The sequence below is a fragment of the Erpetoichthys calabaricus genome, chromosome 7 (assembly GCF_900747795.2).
Source record: "Erpetoichthys calabaricus chromosome 7, fErpCal1.3, whole genome shotgun sequence".
Classification (NCBI taxonomy): Eukaryota; Metazoa; Chordata; class Cladistia; order Polypteriformes; family Polypteridae; genus Erpetoichthys; species Erpetoichthys calabaricus.
The window spans coordinates 46,574,471-46,591,098 of NC_041400.2; the positions used below are offsets into that span (position 1 = coordinate 46,574,471).

General features: G+C 37.0%; 1 protein-coding gene across 3 annotated transcripts; it reads right to left on the minus strand.

The window, feature by feature from the left end:
- Nucleotides 1-463: 463 nt before the first annotated feature.
- LOC114654320 (interleukin-8-like) lies at nt 464-16,419 on the minus strand. 3 transcript variants are annotated; one of them, XM_051930021.1, is made up of 4 exons: nt 16,262-16,419; nt 1,662-1,776; nt 1,316-1,399; nt 464-1,063 (listed from the first exon to the last, which is right to left on the minus strand). In XM_051930021.1, the coding sequence occupies exons 1-4, from the start codon at nt 16,323-16,325 to the stop codon at nt 1,048-1,050; spliced, it is 279 nt and encodes a 92-aa protein (XP_051785981.1). In that variant the 5' UTR covers nt 16,326-16,419; the 3' UTR covers nt 464-1,047. The 3 variants fall into 3 exon arrangements, with proteins under 3 accessions (XP_051785981.1, XP_028660619.1, XP_028660618.1); XM_028804786.2 differs by lacking the exon at nt 16,262-16,419 and adding an exon at nt 1,898-2,038; XM_028804785.2 differs by lacking the exons at nt 464-1,063; nt 1,316-1,399; nt 1,662-1,776 and adding exons at nt 14,879-15,484; nt 15,728-15,811; nt 16,038-16,152 and having other exon boundaries at nt 16,262-16,418.
- Between the last annotated feature and the right edge of the window lie 209 nt (nt 16,420-16,628).

The window sequence follows — 16,628 nt, forward strand, 5'->3', positions numbered from 1 at the left end:
AAACTCCAAATATGAAGAGACCTGGCCTGGTTTGAAACCTAAGATTTTAGAGCTGTGAGGCAGCAGCAGTGGTAAACACTGCCCCACCATGCCAAGCGTTTACCAAATGTTTCAGTATAAAATTCAGCAGGTGGCTGAGTTAAAGGTTTTGCAATGAGAAAGCATAAAGCTTAAATGTGTCAAACCACAGATCAGACTGAACTGTTTAGCCACGAAGCAACGCAGTTTTTTAGTTCATACGGCTCAACACTCCTCTCTTGCTCTTTCTAGTTTGTGTATAATTAAAGTTTAAGGGATATAAAAGACAAGACTTTCAGCAGGCGTTATAACACATTATCTCCATTAGAAAGTCCACCTAATGTGAAGGACGCCTACAGGCAAAGGAGAGCATTGTTTTGCTAATTGGGGGAAATTAAACACAACACATACATTTAGGGCTTTTTTGATTTTTTATTGAAAAAAACAATAAAATAACATTTCACAAATATTACCAAAACTGCAAATTTACATAAAACTGATCACATTTACAGTGCTCACTTGTATAAAATAATGAAAGAACAAATTTCACATTTAGTCAGATTTTGGTGTATCGGTGAAACCAATACAGTAGATTTGCACAACAAAGTGCTACATCTTTGACCAGTTAATTAGGCTTCAGTTTTGTTCTTTTTGTAGAAATATAAAAGCTTCAGAGATGCTTTTTTAGTGAAAAGTGCTTTACTTCATTAAATAAATATCTGATCTTATAGAAAACAAATCCAATAAACATAACAGTAGATTGCCATGTTAACATTTCACTTATGTTATTCCCAGCAGTGCTCATCTCCATTTCATTTTTCATTCTTATTTCAGTTTGTAGTCATTGGTTGCAAAAATCCTTAACAATGGATCCACACAGGCCAGCTGTGTGACAATATGACACAATTCTAACTCATAAATTAGTGCATAGTATTCATAAATAAGTTATCAATAAATACTTATATACAGGTTAATAAATAAGGGCCATCAGGTGAGTGTTACAATGATCCTGTTATTTGTTCACTCTTTTCACTTTGGCAGGGAGCTGAAATAAACAAAAAAAAAAAAACAAAGCATAATTATTTCGGGAGTCGTATTTCCACTTTTGACATTCCATACAAAAGCAGCCAGAGACTGACCATTACCTTGTTTAGGTTTTAAAAGTTCTTTAGGACTATATTGGTCCCCAATGCACTCAATAATTATAAAGCTACTAACAGATGGCATTGTGTTCTGTTAGGGCATTTAGCACTCTCCATTAAATGAAAGAATTTATTGTCCAACAAGCAATAATTACCTTTCCAAAATCTTCTTGATGATGATCTTTACCCAGGGGGCAGTTGGCTCCAAGCAGATTTTCTCACCAGTTTTCAAACTTGCACTAAGAAGAAACACAAAGACATCTTAATAAACTAAAACTCTGTTGCACTTTAGAAAAAGTCTGACACTTGAATGAGTTTATAGTTGTGGGAAATAAATAAAACAAATAAATAAAACATGTGGACAAATGTCTTGGACACATGCTGCATACTGTTAACCATTAAGTTCTCTAACAGATATTGATTTAGGTTGTCACCCAGGATTTGTCCACATTGTTTTAATTATATAAAAACAGGCTGAATCTGAATGAGATTGACACTCACATGACTTCTGCGTCTTTGCAGTGTGGCCCACTGGGAAACAGCTCAACGTTAAGAAGCCGTTTGGGATGAATGAAACGGGACTCCTTTTTAATGCATTGGCAACGCAGCTCAAAACCTGCATGCACACAAGAGAAAGAAGATTTAATAACATACAACTTACAGCAGACATTCATCATTCCTATGCATTCTACAACTCTTAAATAATAGGAGTGTTTGTAATGCTCATAAAAACTCACCTTCGGAGAGAACAGTCAGAGCCAGGAGAAAGACAGCCACGGTGACTGGGATTCTGCAGTTCATCTTTCTAAGATAAGAGCTTCTTGTTCTTCTTCACAGTATGTTTTAAGTGAGTGTCTTCCTTTAGCAGGAGTTGCTGTTTGACTTCTGACTCTCACTTCTGAGCCTGTGCTTTTATAGCCCTCAGCGAGGAAGCAGCATGTCAGCTGAAGAGCTGGTGGAATTTTGGAGATTACGCAATCAGCTGTAATGCATACATGAGCACTAACTTGTAACTAAAAACGTAATTTCACTTTTTTGACATATTTGCCTGAGAACCAGTTTTAGTTAAACCTGTTTGAATAATTAGGCAAAAGTTTCATCCTGCTTTTATTTCATTTTCATTCAGATTTTGAATTTAAACTTTCAAAAATCACATTTAAAGTACTATGTACAGGGAAAAAATGGCAAATGGCACAGAGAATACTAATTTTCTTGATATTTTGAATTTTCCAGTCAATCTGACAGTGTATCTTTAGGCTGTTAGATCAAAATAGAGGATTTGAAATAAACCCACACAAACATAGTGGATCGCTCACCAACCACCCAGGGCCTGTGCTATGTGCCAGCCACTTCATGTCTCCGCCACTCGCGCATGGGGATTTCACTTTCAGCAAACAACAAATCTTTTAATTCTTACGGCTATACCTCTTCATTGGGAAGAAAACCCTACTTTTCCCTGATGGCAACACAAATTAGACAATCTACAAGTCTCTGACTTAAAGTTTAAATCCGAACAAAATATTCGATCTCTTCTCGCTGCTCTGTTATTTCACCGAGTAATAATTTCCGTTTGTTTGCGCTAATGCAATCTTTACTATCATTTTTTGAGACTTTCGAATTTTAGCACTTTAATTATCTCTAACCTGCTCTGCATGTGTATCACACCAACATTTTTGAATTCTTTACAATGTTCTACTTTGTCATCTACTCTTTGTCTTTAGATAGATAGATAGATAGATAGATAGATAGATAGATAGATAGATAGATAGATAGATAGATAGATAGATAGATAGATAGATAGATAGATAGATAGATAGATAGATAGATAGATAGATAGATAGATAGATAGATACTTTATTAATCCCAAGGGGAAATTCACAATTTTATTTAATTAAATTAATTTAATTTAATTTCCTGCCCTGGGCATGGTTAAATCTCTTGACACAAAGTCTTATCTCGTGGGACGTGAAAGTATCTCTCTGAAAAAGTCACATCTCGATCAGGCTAAAAGTCTCATCTCGTCCCAGAACTTTTTTATTATAATAGAGAGATAATATAACATAATCCATCTATATAATACGCTATCATGGCTGTTCATTTGTCTGTCCAGGATTTTAAATCACCTGTAGCTCGCAAACCATTTGACCTATTGACCTGAAATTTGGTACACATATACTACGCAACATCTACTATCAGCTTTCATGTGAAGATTGACCTCCAAGGTTATTCCTCTTTTTATTTTTATTTTATTTTATTGTAGAATCAACTCTTGGCAGTGGCCAGCATACGGGCGCATTCTCATCCCTACCACCTTCACCATCACTTCACCCATCTCTTCATATCTTAAATCATTCTTGACGTAGATTGAAGACTTAAGTGCCAGCTTAAGTGAAAAATTAAGGAAAACGTACTTAGTAATTGCAATACAAACACTGACTTATTCAGAGAAAAGAAGAGCTGCTCAGGAAGCAGCAAGTGCATCAACCTCTGAGCAAATGAATGCTAAATGTACAGAGAAAGAGTAGGAAAACAATGAATACTCATGTGAAGTATATTCACTGCACATTATCGCGCAGTGCGCCGTTACTGGTATAATATAATATAATATAATACCTCAGTTCTATCCAGGACTAATTTCTGCCTTGAAACAAATGCTGCTGGGGTAATTGTTGGCTTCTTGTGACCGAGAATCAGAATTGAACAGAAGAGAATATTTGGGTGTCATGGTGCCACAGTATTCAGTTTTGTTCTCTCTCAATTTCAGACACTCGGGTTCAAGTCACAGCCAGTTGAATGTCTACCTAGAGTTTCTCTCAGTCTACTCTTTCAGTCCAAGTGCACAAGATGACGTGCATTTTTTTCATAAATTATTATTATTATTAAATTATTATTTCTTTAGTGTTCACTTATAATATTTTGTGCTTTTGCATTTTTATTCTGGTTTGTTGTCTCATTCTAATTCAAAACTTTGTGTTTCCACTATTTACTTTTTATTTAGTGTTTTACCCTGACATTATTTTATACACAGAAAGGAAAAGTTGGGGCACCAACCGGGTCATCCTTTTTAATGTCCAAGACAGAAAAATCAAGATTCTTTTTCTTACTTGCCATAAAAATATCAGGACTGGAAGCAAATGAAAGTAATTGGCGAGTTAGCCATGAATTAGTTCAGGGTCTGAGGAGCTCCTTCTGGCGGGTCGCTCTTGCCAAAAAATGACACCTCCTTTCTGGAAAGCCCGGACTTTTATGGAGAGTGAACCAGAAGGGGTGGAGTTTAATGACCTCACTGGGTGCTTTCTCAGCACTTGTGAAGGGAGAAAGAGATGACAATGTTAGCAATAACACCCCCTCCCGCCCTCGAGTGTTATTACATACAGTACCTCGATAGAGCCTGTAAGGAGATCCTTTGATGCACATGCATGACAGTATCCAGTGTTGTATACTGGAACTTTCTTTGTTCTTTTTCCCTTTTGTTTAGCTTTGAATTTTTGCAAAGCATACTGTGTATGGGAAAGGTACTTATTTTTATTATTATTATTATTATATCTCCTCCCATAATGACTAAAAGAACGAGATTGTGAAGATAAGTGACAGAAATTGGGTTTCTTTGCAGGGAGTGCTGACACTGTGTGAAAGGGTGAGAAGCTCAGCAATCGAGGATTAGCAAGAGCAAATTGAGGTGGTTTAAGCATTTTGTAAGAATGCCCCCCAAATGCTCCAGGCAGATCCCATTGGGCAGAGTCCTTGCACAGACCCAGGACATGCAGAAGGGATTATATTTATCAGAAGGTTTTGGAAGGTTTGGGAATTCCCCAGCTGTTATTTGTAGCTTGGGAGAGGGAAGTCTGTGTTGACCAGCTTGGCCTGCTGCCACTGAAACTCTCAGAGGGAAAAGTGGACAAGAAGTTGAGATAAGATGTTTCCTGCCACAAGTCAAAGATATAAATATTAGGTTGAGTGGCATCCTTAAACTGATCCAGTATGTGTGACTGTACCCAGAGTTAGTATTAGTGTTGTCTCTTGACTTACATCTAATGTTGCAGGTATAGGCTCTAAGTCTCTACATCCCTGTAATGAAAAAAGGTCATTCAGAAAATGAATATGGAATATAAAATTATATAGGTTGCTTTCTAATAGTGAAATTTCCTGTTCCCTCAATTTATTAGATCTAATTATACTGTCACTCATTATGGTACTATTCAGAAAAATGAAATAGAAAAAATGATTAATTACTATAACACTTTACTATCAGGCTATTCAAGGCCATTTTTCCACCCATCATCCATCTATCACCTTTTAACCCTTGTCATACTTCTGCTTTAAGAATCATATCAAGAACTGTCCAATTATAATAGGAAAAGCCCATTTCAGTTTTTTCTTGGTATCCAGTTAAGGTTAGAGCTAGGTAAAAATCTTTCTTTTGACATATACTGTAAAGTCTTGAATGTCTTTAGTACCTTATTAACTGAGAGTTTATTATTTGCTGATAACTGTGCCAGTCTTTATGATGTCTTTGTCATTCTTTCTCTCCTCTCAGCATTGTTCAGGTTCTCTCTACTAATTCTGGTACATGAAGATTCCTCAGAGAGTCACAGGTTGTGATTCAAACCCAGTCTCCTTTATGTATAAGTGAACAATACTCGTTTTGTCTGCTCAGAATTTATATATATAACATAAAACTTTTTAACCCTCTTTAACCAGTTCAAGGCCATTGAAGACCAAAGCATAACTTATTACGAATGAGTGCAATGCTGGAAATATCCTTAAAAACTAATTACATATAAAATGTATGATGTAAATATACATGTAATGTATATTAAAAAAATGTTACTATCAATATAAATATATTTTAAAAAATGATGTATGAAAATGGGCGGCATGGTGGCGCAGTGGGTAGCGCTGCTGCCTCGCAGTTGGGAGATCTGGGGACTTGGGTTCGATTCCCGGGTCCTCCCTGCGTGGAGTTTGCATGTTCTCCCCGTGTCTGCGTGGGTTTTCTCCAGGCGCTCTGGTTTCCTCCCACAGTCCAAAGACATGCAGGTTAGGTGGATTGGCGATTCTAAATTGGCCCTAGTGTGTGCTTGGTGTGTGGGTGTGTTTGTGTGTGTCCTGCGGTGGGTTGGCACCCTGCCCAGGATTGTTTCCTGCCTTGTGCCCTGTGTTGGCTGGGATTGGCTCCAGCAGACCCCCGTGACCCTGTGTTCGGATTCAACGGGTTGGAAAATGGATGGATGGATGGATATATGAAAATATAAAAATATATTACAATATCTTACATTATACTCAAATACATTGTAAAATACAGGTAAACTTTCATTACAACGAACTGCCAGGGACCTAAAAAATATTTTGTTGTAATGAGATTCTGTATTTGTATATTAGTGCTTTCTTTAACTTGCGTCCAGGCGTTTGCAATCATTTCAATAGCTTCTTTTGCGTTAATTTTAATCTTCTCCTGTCTACAAGTTATGATGAATTTTTCTCAGCATTTCCTTGCAATAATACACTTTCAGGGTGCTAATGATGCCCAAACCTAATGGCTGAAGCACTGCTGTGCAATTGGGTGGGAGGAATTCAACCCAGACATTATCTAAATGCGGAAGCCTGTTGTGGGCAGCACAGTTATCAATCAGAAGCCGAATCATCCTTTTCTTCTTCTTCATATCGTGAGATTTCTGAACTCTTTTGGGACCCCCCCCCCACTGGGATCCCCCCCCCCCACCCAATGGGAACATCATGCTGAAGTGCGTCCTGAAGCACGATTGCCACGTCTGTGGAAGATTGTTTGTCTGTTGCCAGGGAAGGGCAACTGCAGGCTCACAACACTGCAGTGATGCGCCGTAGAAGCAAATCCTAAAAGATCGTGGGTGCGCTATAAGTCCCTGTCTTGCTTGAAACAGGAACAGCATGGTTATTTATTGTAGCGGGATCTGCCACTCTCCTATACTCAGACACAGAGGTCAGGCAGGGTCGTGGCCAGGTTAGTGGCCAAGTAATAATGTTCTCTGCATCACCCATCGAGATCTTTTCTGTGTGCTTTGGTGAAGAGCCGCCCCAGCACTGTGAGCCTGCTGTTGCCCAGGCAACAGATAAACAGTCCTCCACAGACGCAGTGATCGCACTTCGGGACGATCTTCGACTTTTGGTCCAGTTGTGGGAGGTCCCAAGAGAGTTAAGAAACCTTGCATTTTCTTGAATGAGTGCCGCATTAATTGTAATGTTTCTTGAATGTGCATCACTGAACCACATAAAATCGACTTGTTCGGCTTCTTCAAATACAGCAGTTTGCATACATTTGCAACCCGAGATTTTTCTTCTTTTTTTGCTCGGTCTCTCATGAAAGTTGACAGTGTCGATGGCGAAATTCCGAATTCACTGGCAACGTCTTTTTCTTTTTGACGCAATCGAGAGCTGCAAAAATTGAAAGTTTTTTTTTCTAATACGAACTGTTATCATTTTTTCGTGTCTGCCGTTCTAGGAGGGTGACAATGAGTTAAATTCCAATGGATGTTTTTCAAATGTTGACGAGCAATAAGCAAAAGGTATCAGTGAAAACCATCGAAAACAAAGAGAGCAAAAAAAAAAAAAAAAAACAGTACGAGGAAAGTTCAAACAAAGAAAAAAATTACAATGTTTCTGTTTGGGTATCATTGTGCACAACTGAGCTGCGACCACAGAACTAACTGCTCTGCAGCTGATTCATTCAGGCATTTCAAGGTCACTTTGTTGTAATGAAAGTATCTGCTGAATGTACTTTGCAGTAACGAGATTTCTATAGACTCGTGTCATATGGGGAAACTGTCGGGACCATAAAAATACTTTGTTGTAATGAAAATTTCATTGTAAAGATATTCGCTGTAACGGAATTTTACCTGTATGTAAGTTATTTTTTTGTATGTTTCAACATATTTTTGAAAATATAAAAATGTATTTCATAATGTAGTTTTAAAATAAAAGAAATAATATATTGTCAGATATATTTTAGAAACTATTTCACAATATATATTAAAGATACTGTAAATACTTGTTTTTCCTATTATTAGCTTTACTAGTAGTATTCGTTGAAATATATATTTTAGAATCTATACATATTAATAAAAGGCAAAGCCCTCACTGACTCACTGACTGACTGACTGACTGATTGACTGACTCATCACTAATTCTCGAACTTCCTGTGTAGGTGGAAGGCTGAAATTTGGCAGGCTCATTCCTTACAGCTTACTTACAAAAGTTAGGCAGGTTTCATTTCGAAATTCTACGCGTAATGGTCATAACTGGAACATATTTTTTGTCCATATACTCTAATGGAGGAGGCGGAGTCACGTATCGCGTCATCACACCTCCTACGTGATCACGTGAACTAAAAACAAGGAAGAGATTTACAGCACGAGTCAAACGCGGGAAAGAAGGTAAATGACGTTAATTTTTGACTGTCTTTTAATACTGTGTAAGCATACATATTAACACATGTGCAATTAAACGTGTGCATTTACGGGGTGATTTCTCAGGCTTTAAAGCTCGCCTTTTATCAAACGCGGGAACAAAGGTAACTGACGTTGTTCACTGTCTTTTAATACTGTGTAAGCATACATATTAACACGTGCAATTAAACGTGTGCATTTACGGGGTGATTTCTCAGGCTTTAAAGCTCGCCTTTTATCAAACGCGGGAACAAAGGTAACTGACGTTGTTCACTGTCTTTTAATACTGTGTAACCATACATATTTACACATGTGCAATTAAACGTGTGCATTTACGGGGTGATTTCTCAGGCTTAAAAGCTCGCCTTTTACTAAAAACGTAAATGCAAAACTATTTTCAATCGTTCTATGATCTGCTTCTCACAACTGAAGGCACCGTGGCTGATGGTAAATGACGTTAATTTTTGAGTGTCTTTTAATACTGTGTAAGCATACATATTAACACGTGCAATTAAATGTGTGCATTTACGGGGTGATTTCTCAGGCTTAAAAGCTCGCCTTTTATCAAACGCGGGAACAAAGGTAAATCACGTTCTTCATGGTCTTTTAATACTGTGTAACCATACATATTAACACATGCGCAATTAAACGTGTGCATTTACGGGGTGATTTCTCAGGCTTAAAAGCTCGCCTTTTACTAAAAAGGTAAATGCAAAAATATTTTCAATCATTCTATGATCTGCTTCTCACAACTGAAGGCACCGTGGATGATGTTACGTCACTTGCTGTCCAACCATAAGCCTTACCTGGTGGTTAACCGGACACTCACTTCACTCTCTTTCGGGAATCGAAGCTCTGAGATTTTCTTTTGTTCTTAATTAAAATTTAAAAGCAATACTTCACCGCTGCTAAGCCCCTCTAGCGCTGACGTCCAAGGTTCGATTACCGTAAGCAAGTGCAGTGAGTGTGTAATTACATTCACGGCATTCGTAGTCTGATTCACAATCTGATTGTATGGGTGGTTACCTACGAGGTAACGCTTATACTTGGCCACCAAGTCAGGTTGAAGTGATCACTCGAGTAAACGCAGCTTCACAAAAAAACAGATCCTTAACAAACTGTTATTAGTATATTTTCCCTCAATTTAAAAACGTTTTATTTTCTTCTTAATAAAAATTTAAAAGCGGTACTTCGCTGGTGCGAAGCGCGTGGATTTGACCGACTGACACATACAGACATATTCATGAGTGCAGGTACTTCAGAAAGAAAGCACCGTGTAAACCTAAAGTTTAAATTAAGTTCATAGACCTACAAAAGGTTGCCATTCATTTGAGGCAAGATTGCTTTTCTTCTGTACAACTATACGTTGCATTCTCAAGAGTGTGCTTGCACGGCTTCAGATATATATGTATATATATATGTATGTCTATATATAAATATGTAAGCTTATAAGTACTGCCTTACTTCTCTTTAAGAAAGGAAGATGTAATGATACTTGATTTAAACGATTCCATGTCTTCCTGGGTTTGCATAGCTTATTGTCAATATCTTTACACCTGTTTTTAACACTTATTTACTGAAACGGGCTTTCACGAAAAAAGTTAGGGCTTTGCTACAGGATACACCCTCCACAAGTTAAGCAAGTAAAAATAAAATATATATTTCTGTTTTATTTAAACCTTTTAAGTTCATATGCATAGCCCCATTTGGCTGTTTAATTTTTTTTTCTTTCTTCAGTAATATTTAATCTCCTTAAAGAAAAAGAACATATCCATTTTACTTTTTTTGTATCTCTTTAGTAATATTTTAGTGTAAAAGAATAACCAGTATTTAAAGCTTTTATGTTACTTTATACATTTATTTTACACAATGTTGAAAAATTAATAAGAAAGCTACATATTTTGGCAGCTGCTGCTTTCATTTTCAATGAAATGAAAAAAGCTCTCCAAGAGAAAACGTCAATGAAGAAGAAACAGTTTGCACTATCTAAAAATCAGAAACCCTCATTTATAAAAGTTTGCTGCATATGACTTAACTGAAAATAAATGAATAGTTCCTATGTGTATAATACATATTTATCTATTTTACTTATGCCTTTATTCCACCAACTTACAACATCTGAGGTACAATTTGTTACATTACTTTTGTTTTTTGCAGCACAGGCAGGTGAAGTGACTTCCTCAGGGTCACACAGTGGTGTCAGTACCACGATTTGAACTGACAAGCTCCGGGTTTACTGAAATATTACTGAACAAACAAAAAAAACGAAAACGGGCAAATACGGCTATGCATACAGATGTCCATCCATCCATTATCCAACCTGCTATATCCTAAATACAGGAGCCAATAAGTACATATGTTTATATACAGTATATATATATATATATCTATATATATATATATATATATACAGTATGTGAATGTATGTATGTATATATGTATGTCTATATATATATATATATGTAGATACGTAAATTTGTATATGTATATATATGTTTATGTGGATGTGTATATGTAGATATGTGTATATGTAGATATGTATATATATATGTATATGTATATATATATGTTTATGTGTGTCTGTGTGTGTATATTATATACATAAAAGACAGCAACACTCATAACAATGACAACACAATTACATTGACAATCATGTTACGTTATTTTTAAAATGTTTCCTTTTTTTTTTTCATAACCTCTTTAACACACTACTTCTCCGCTGCGAAGCGCGGGTATTTTGCTATATACAATATATTTCAACATATTTTTAAAATATAGTTTTCATTTTTGAATATTGCAATGTATTTTGAACATGTATTAACCTGACATTAACCATATCATCCAGTAGATATCTCATTGGTGTTTGTAATATTCAGATATCTCCCTAATGAAATCACATCATGACACAGAACTTTGGCCACGAGGGGGCAGCACTGAGCCCAAGCACCAGACACAACTACGCAAAGAAAGGCCCAGGTTTAAATGAACTTATTTAATTTTTACAGAAGTACCTTTGACAGGCTTCTTCTCACTCAGCATTGCAGAATACAATCCTTTTGTTCTGATCTGTTTTCTTTCTATTCCACTCTTCCCTGGCAAGCTTTGTTCTCTTCCTCGAGACTCCAGCTACCCAGGCTATGTGGAGGGCTTCCTTTTAAATCAGACCCAAGAGTACTTCCAGTGCCCAATCCATTGTCTCCAGAAAGCACTTCCGGGTCAGACAGAACCCTTGTCATCCCAGATCACTCCATGCCTGACAGTTCCTCCTAGCAATCTCCACAGAACCCAAGAAGGCAATCCTATGGGACCACAACTCCTATGTGGGCTGCTTCCCCTTCCAGGATGTCCATCCATGGGTATTGGGACATTAGACCCAGTGCACCCACAGCTGTAGTGCCCCTCCATGCCCACCTCTTGGCTGGATAGAGGAACTTCGCACCTTCTTTCCTGATCATTCGCTATATTGATCTCCTGGACAGGCAAAGGAGCAGAGTCCATCCTGGCTGGGACAAAAGTCAATCCAATAAAAGTACAAATTGTAAGCCCAGTATTTACGTAATAGCCTACAGTTTTAGCCTCAGTACAGTAACTTAAAAAAAGTGATTTAAAATAGATTTATTTAAAGAGTTTTTTAAATTCTTTCGCATTTTTGCTTTTAATATGCTGAGCTGTTGTTTTAATTGCAGCTTGTTGCTTTGCATTTTGACATATGAGATTGTGAGATATATGAGTGAATATTTTCACTAACAAAACATTTGCTTTAGAACACTCTAATATTCTAGACTTATTTTCATGTTTAATTGTTATTCTGATAACTCCAGAAACTAATATCAAAGAGATATACATTTAACAAATTTTCTGACAAAAACTACTTGAACAAAATTTATATAAATAGATACATAAAAGTGATATAATTAAAGAGGAGTCTTAACTTTCAGAAGTACATCAACCCCCAACAAAAGACCAGAAGAGTCCTAAATAAAGCAAAATGCTGTGTTTTATTAGGAGAAATTAATATACAGAGAAGTATTCAAAAGAAGGAAAAAGGTATACAAAGCAATAAATTCTATTGTCATACTGGGTCTACATACAGCATACACGTATTTGCCCCTCTCTGACTCCTACACTGAAAAAAGTATAACTTCCATTCAACTTAAAATAATTAAGGTAATGATTCACACTTAATATTCGGAATATTCAATCTGAACCAATATAATTCTTTTTATCTTATTGAACCCACAATTTTTAAGTTGAGGCAAAACATTTAGAGTGATTGGATGCAATTCACTTGTTTTATACTGAAGTAAATCTATTTTTTAAGTTGTTACAATGTAAAATGGTTTATTGGTTGTAACCTGTTTTATGCAATATTATGAACATAACACATTCCAATGCTGTACTTTTTACATTTATTTAAAAATCTAGTGCAATTACACAAGCATTTTGCAGTGTAAATCTTAAATATACAACAAAAAATTATTAAACGTTTCTACAGCTTTCTTGAAAGTATGTTTTATTACGAGTTCTTATACTTAAAATTAACAGTTGAGAAACAGGGTTACTTAGAAGAAATCCTCCTTTATAAAAGTCTGCTGCTGAAAATGACCAGACCTTTATAGCCACGTCCACTCCACTTGGGAAAGTGTTCTTCTTTTTTGACAGTTGGAAAGTTCGACCGGAAGAATATACAAACAGCCACTCACACACAGCACACGAACAACCTAAAATATTAGGTTAACTGAAATAGGATTTTTATGTTTATTACCCCCATCATGACTTACTTTGGTACAAATTTTTTTACTTTGATTGAGATCTGAAACCAAATATTACAAGCTACAACACTAAATGACTAATCTTAAGTTGCATGAAAGAGAAAATTTACGTTGAATGAGCAACATCAATGTTATACTTTTTACAATGTATGCTTCCAGTCCACCATTTAGTCAATTTACAGTCCTTCTTATCTACCAAGACATTTGTCCAAACCAGTGACCTCCTTCATCTTCAATGTATTGGGTTCCTACCTGACTTTGTGGATGATCTTAACAGAATGACTTGGGAGACTTTGCTGTGTCACTGAACTTCTCTAAAGATGCACTTTCAGGGTCAGATTCAACCCTGGAGATTACCAGGCAGCCCCAAATATCACTGCAGACTTGCAAAATCATTTTCCCTAAAAGGTACAGGCATCAACACAGGAGCCCAACTAGCATCAGTTGCAGCCTCTGCAGCCCACTCCTGTCAACTACTGATATGTGTAAATTGCAAGATATTACTTTTTTTTTCTTCCATACATCCACACTCACAAAATGCTCCTTAATTGACTCACTTTCTTCAGCTTATTTCAACAGAGGATGTAGAGGCCCTATAGAGAAGTAGCCATGCCAGTGGCATCATGGGTTGCCAGTCCATCACAGTGCACACTCACACATACACACTACTTCATTCACTCATATATGGCCGACTCATAGATGGCAATTGGGATGTGGCAGGAAACCCACAAGAGAAGCAGTTAGGATGGACAAACTTCAACAATGACAAGACCAGACCGTGAGCTGTGAGGCAGCAACATTGCAAAACATTGCACCACCATTCCATCCATCCATTATCCAACCCACTATATCCTAACTATTGGGTCATGGGGGTCTGCTGGAGCCAATCCCAGCCAACATAGAATCCTGGGCAGGGCGCCAGCCCACCGCAGGGCACACACACACACACACACCAAGCACACACTAGGGACAATTTAGAATCACCAATGCACCTAACCTGCATGTCTTTGGACTGTGGGAGGAAACCGGAGCACCCGGAGGAAACTCACGCAGACACAGGGAGAACATGCAAACTCCATGCAGGGATGGCGCGGCAGGTGAACCCGGGTCTCCTAACTGCGAGGCAGCAGCGCTACCCACTGCACCACCGTGCCGCCCACCACCATTCCATGCATTTAAAAAACACTTTGTTAAAAAAGCCAAATGCTTTAGTGTAACATTCAGCAGGTGGCACACTTAAATGTTTTATTATAAGAAAGAAAAAGATGGAGCATAAAGCTGAGATACATCAAACCACAAAATAAATTAAACCTTGTAGCCATGAAACACGCAGTATTGTAGCTCATGTTGCTTTGTAAGTCACGGCTCAGAAACTCAGCACTCCTCTCTTAGACAAAACTATCACACAGGTGCTACAACACATTATCTCCATTAATGTGAAGGATACCTGCAGGCAAAGGAGAGCCTCAATTTTGTTTTTCAGAGAAATTAAACACAACACATAGTTTGTAGACATTTACATGTTTTTATTAAGACAAAAGTCAATAAAAATGCACTTTACAAACATCAGTAAAACTACATTCATAAATACAATTAATCAAATGTACAGTGCTCACTTGTCTAAACTAGTGAAACAACAAATTTGACATTTAGTCAAAGATTTTGGTGTATTGATAAAACCAATACAGTAGATTTGCACAATGATGTGCTACACCTCTGACCAGTTGATCAGGTTTCAGTTTTATCTCTTTCACTAGAAATATAAAAGCTTCAGAGTCACTTTAAAGTGCTTTATATCATTAAAGAAAATTCTGGTAATACAGAATACAAATACAATTGATCACCATGATAACATTTCACTTATGTTATCCCCAGCAGTGCTTGTCTCCATTTTATATTTCACAATCATTATTATTTGAGTTTGCATTAGAAGCAATAGACATTAGAAAATCCTTCACAATGGATCCACACAGGCCAGCTATATGTTAACATGTTACAATTCCAGCACAGCATTAACAATGAAGTTATAAATAAATACTTATATACAAGTTCATAAATAAGCACTCTCAGCAGAACATTATGATCATCTTCTTACTGGCTCACTCTTTTCACTCTTGACTTTGACTGGGAGCTGAAATAAACAAAAAAACAAAGCACGGTTATTTTTAAGAGTCATTTTGTCACTCTGGACACTGCTTCCCAATAAAAGAAGCCAGAAACTGCTAATTGCTTTATTTAGGTGTTAGGACTAAACTGGTTTCCTATGCACTTAATAATTATAAGGCCACTACTAACAGATGTCTTTGTGTCCTATTAGGACATTTAGCACCCTCCATTAAATGAAAGAATTTATTATCTTAAAAGCAGTAATTACCTTTCCAAGATTTTCTTGATGATTAACTTTACCCAGGGGGCAGTTGGCTCCAAGCAGATTTTCTCTCCAGTTTTCAGACTTGCACTAAGAAGAAACACAAAGACATCTTAATAAACAAAACTCTGTTGCACTTTAGAAAAAGTCTGACATTCCAACACATGAAAGAGTTTATACTTGTGAGAAATAAAACATTAGGAGGACAAATGCCTTTTCTTATAGTAACACATGCTGGCTGTTGCTATTTTTTAAATTACCCATATTGTTTTAATTACATAAAAACAGGCAGAAGTTGAATGAAATTGATACTCACATAACTTCTGCGTCTTTGCAGTGTGGCCCACTGGGAAAGAGCTCAACATTAAGAAGCCGTTTGGGATGAAAGAAACGAGACTCCTTTTTAATGCATTGGCAGCGCAGCTCAAAGCCTGCAGGCACACAAGAGAAAGAAGAGTTAATAACATACAACATAAAGCAAACATACATCATTCCTGTAAATTCTCCAGCTCTTAAATAATAATTCTTATAAAAACTCACCTTCAGAGAGAACAGTCAGAGCCAGGAGAAAGACAGCCACGGTGACTGGGATTCTGCAGTTCATCTTTCTAAGTTAAGTACTTCTTATTCTTTGTGGCACGTTTTAAGTGAGTGTCTTCCTTTAGCAGGAGTTGCTCGGTTTTGCTTCTGACTCTCACTTCTGAGCCTGTGCTTTTATAGCCCTCAGGGAGGAAGCAGCATGTCATCCATAGTGGAAGTGGAGTTTTGGAGATTACGCAATCGGCTGAAGCTGGATATGTTTGTGTGTGCGTGTGCAAGTGTGATATTCACATTACAGATGAGCTCTCATTTATAAAAGTCTGATGTAATTATAAACACCGTTTTGGATGATTGTAACATATATATC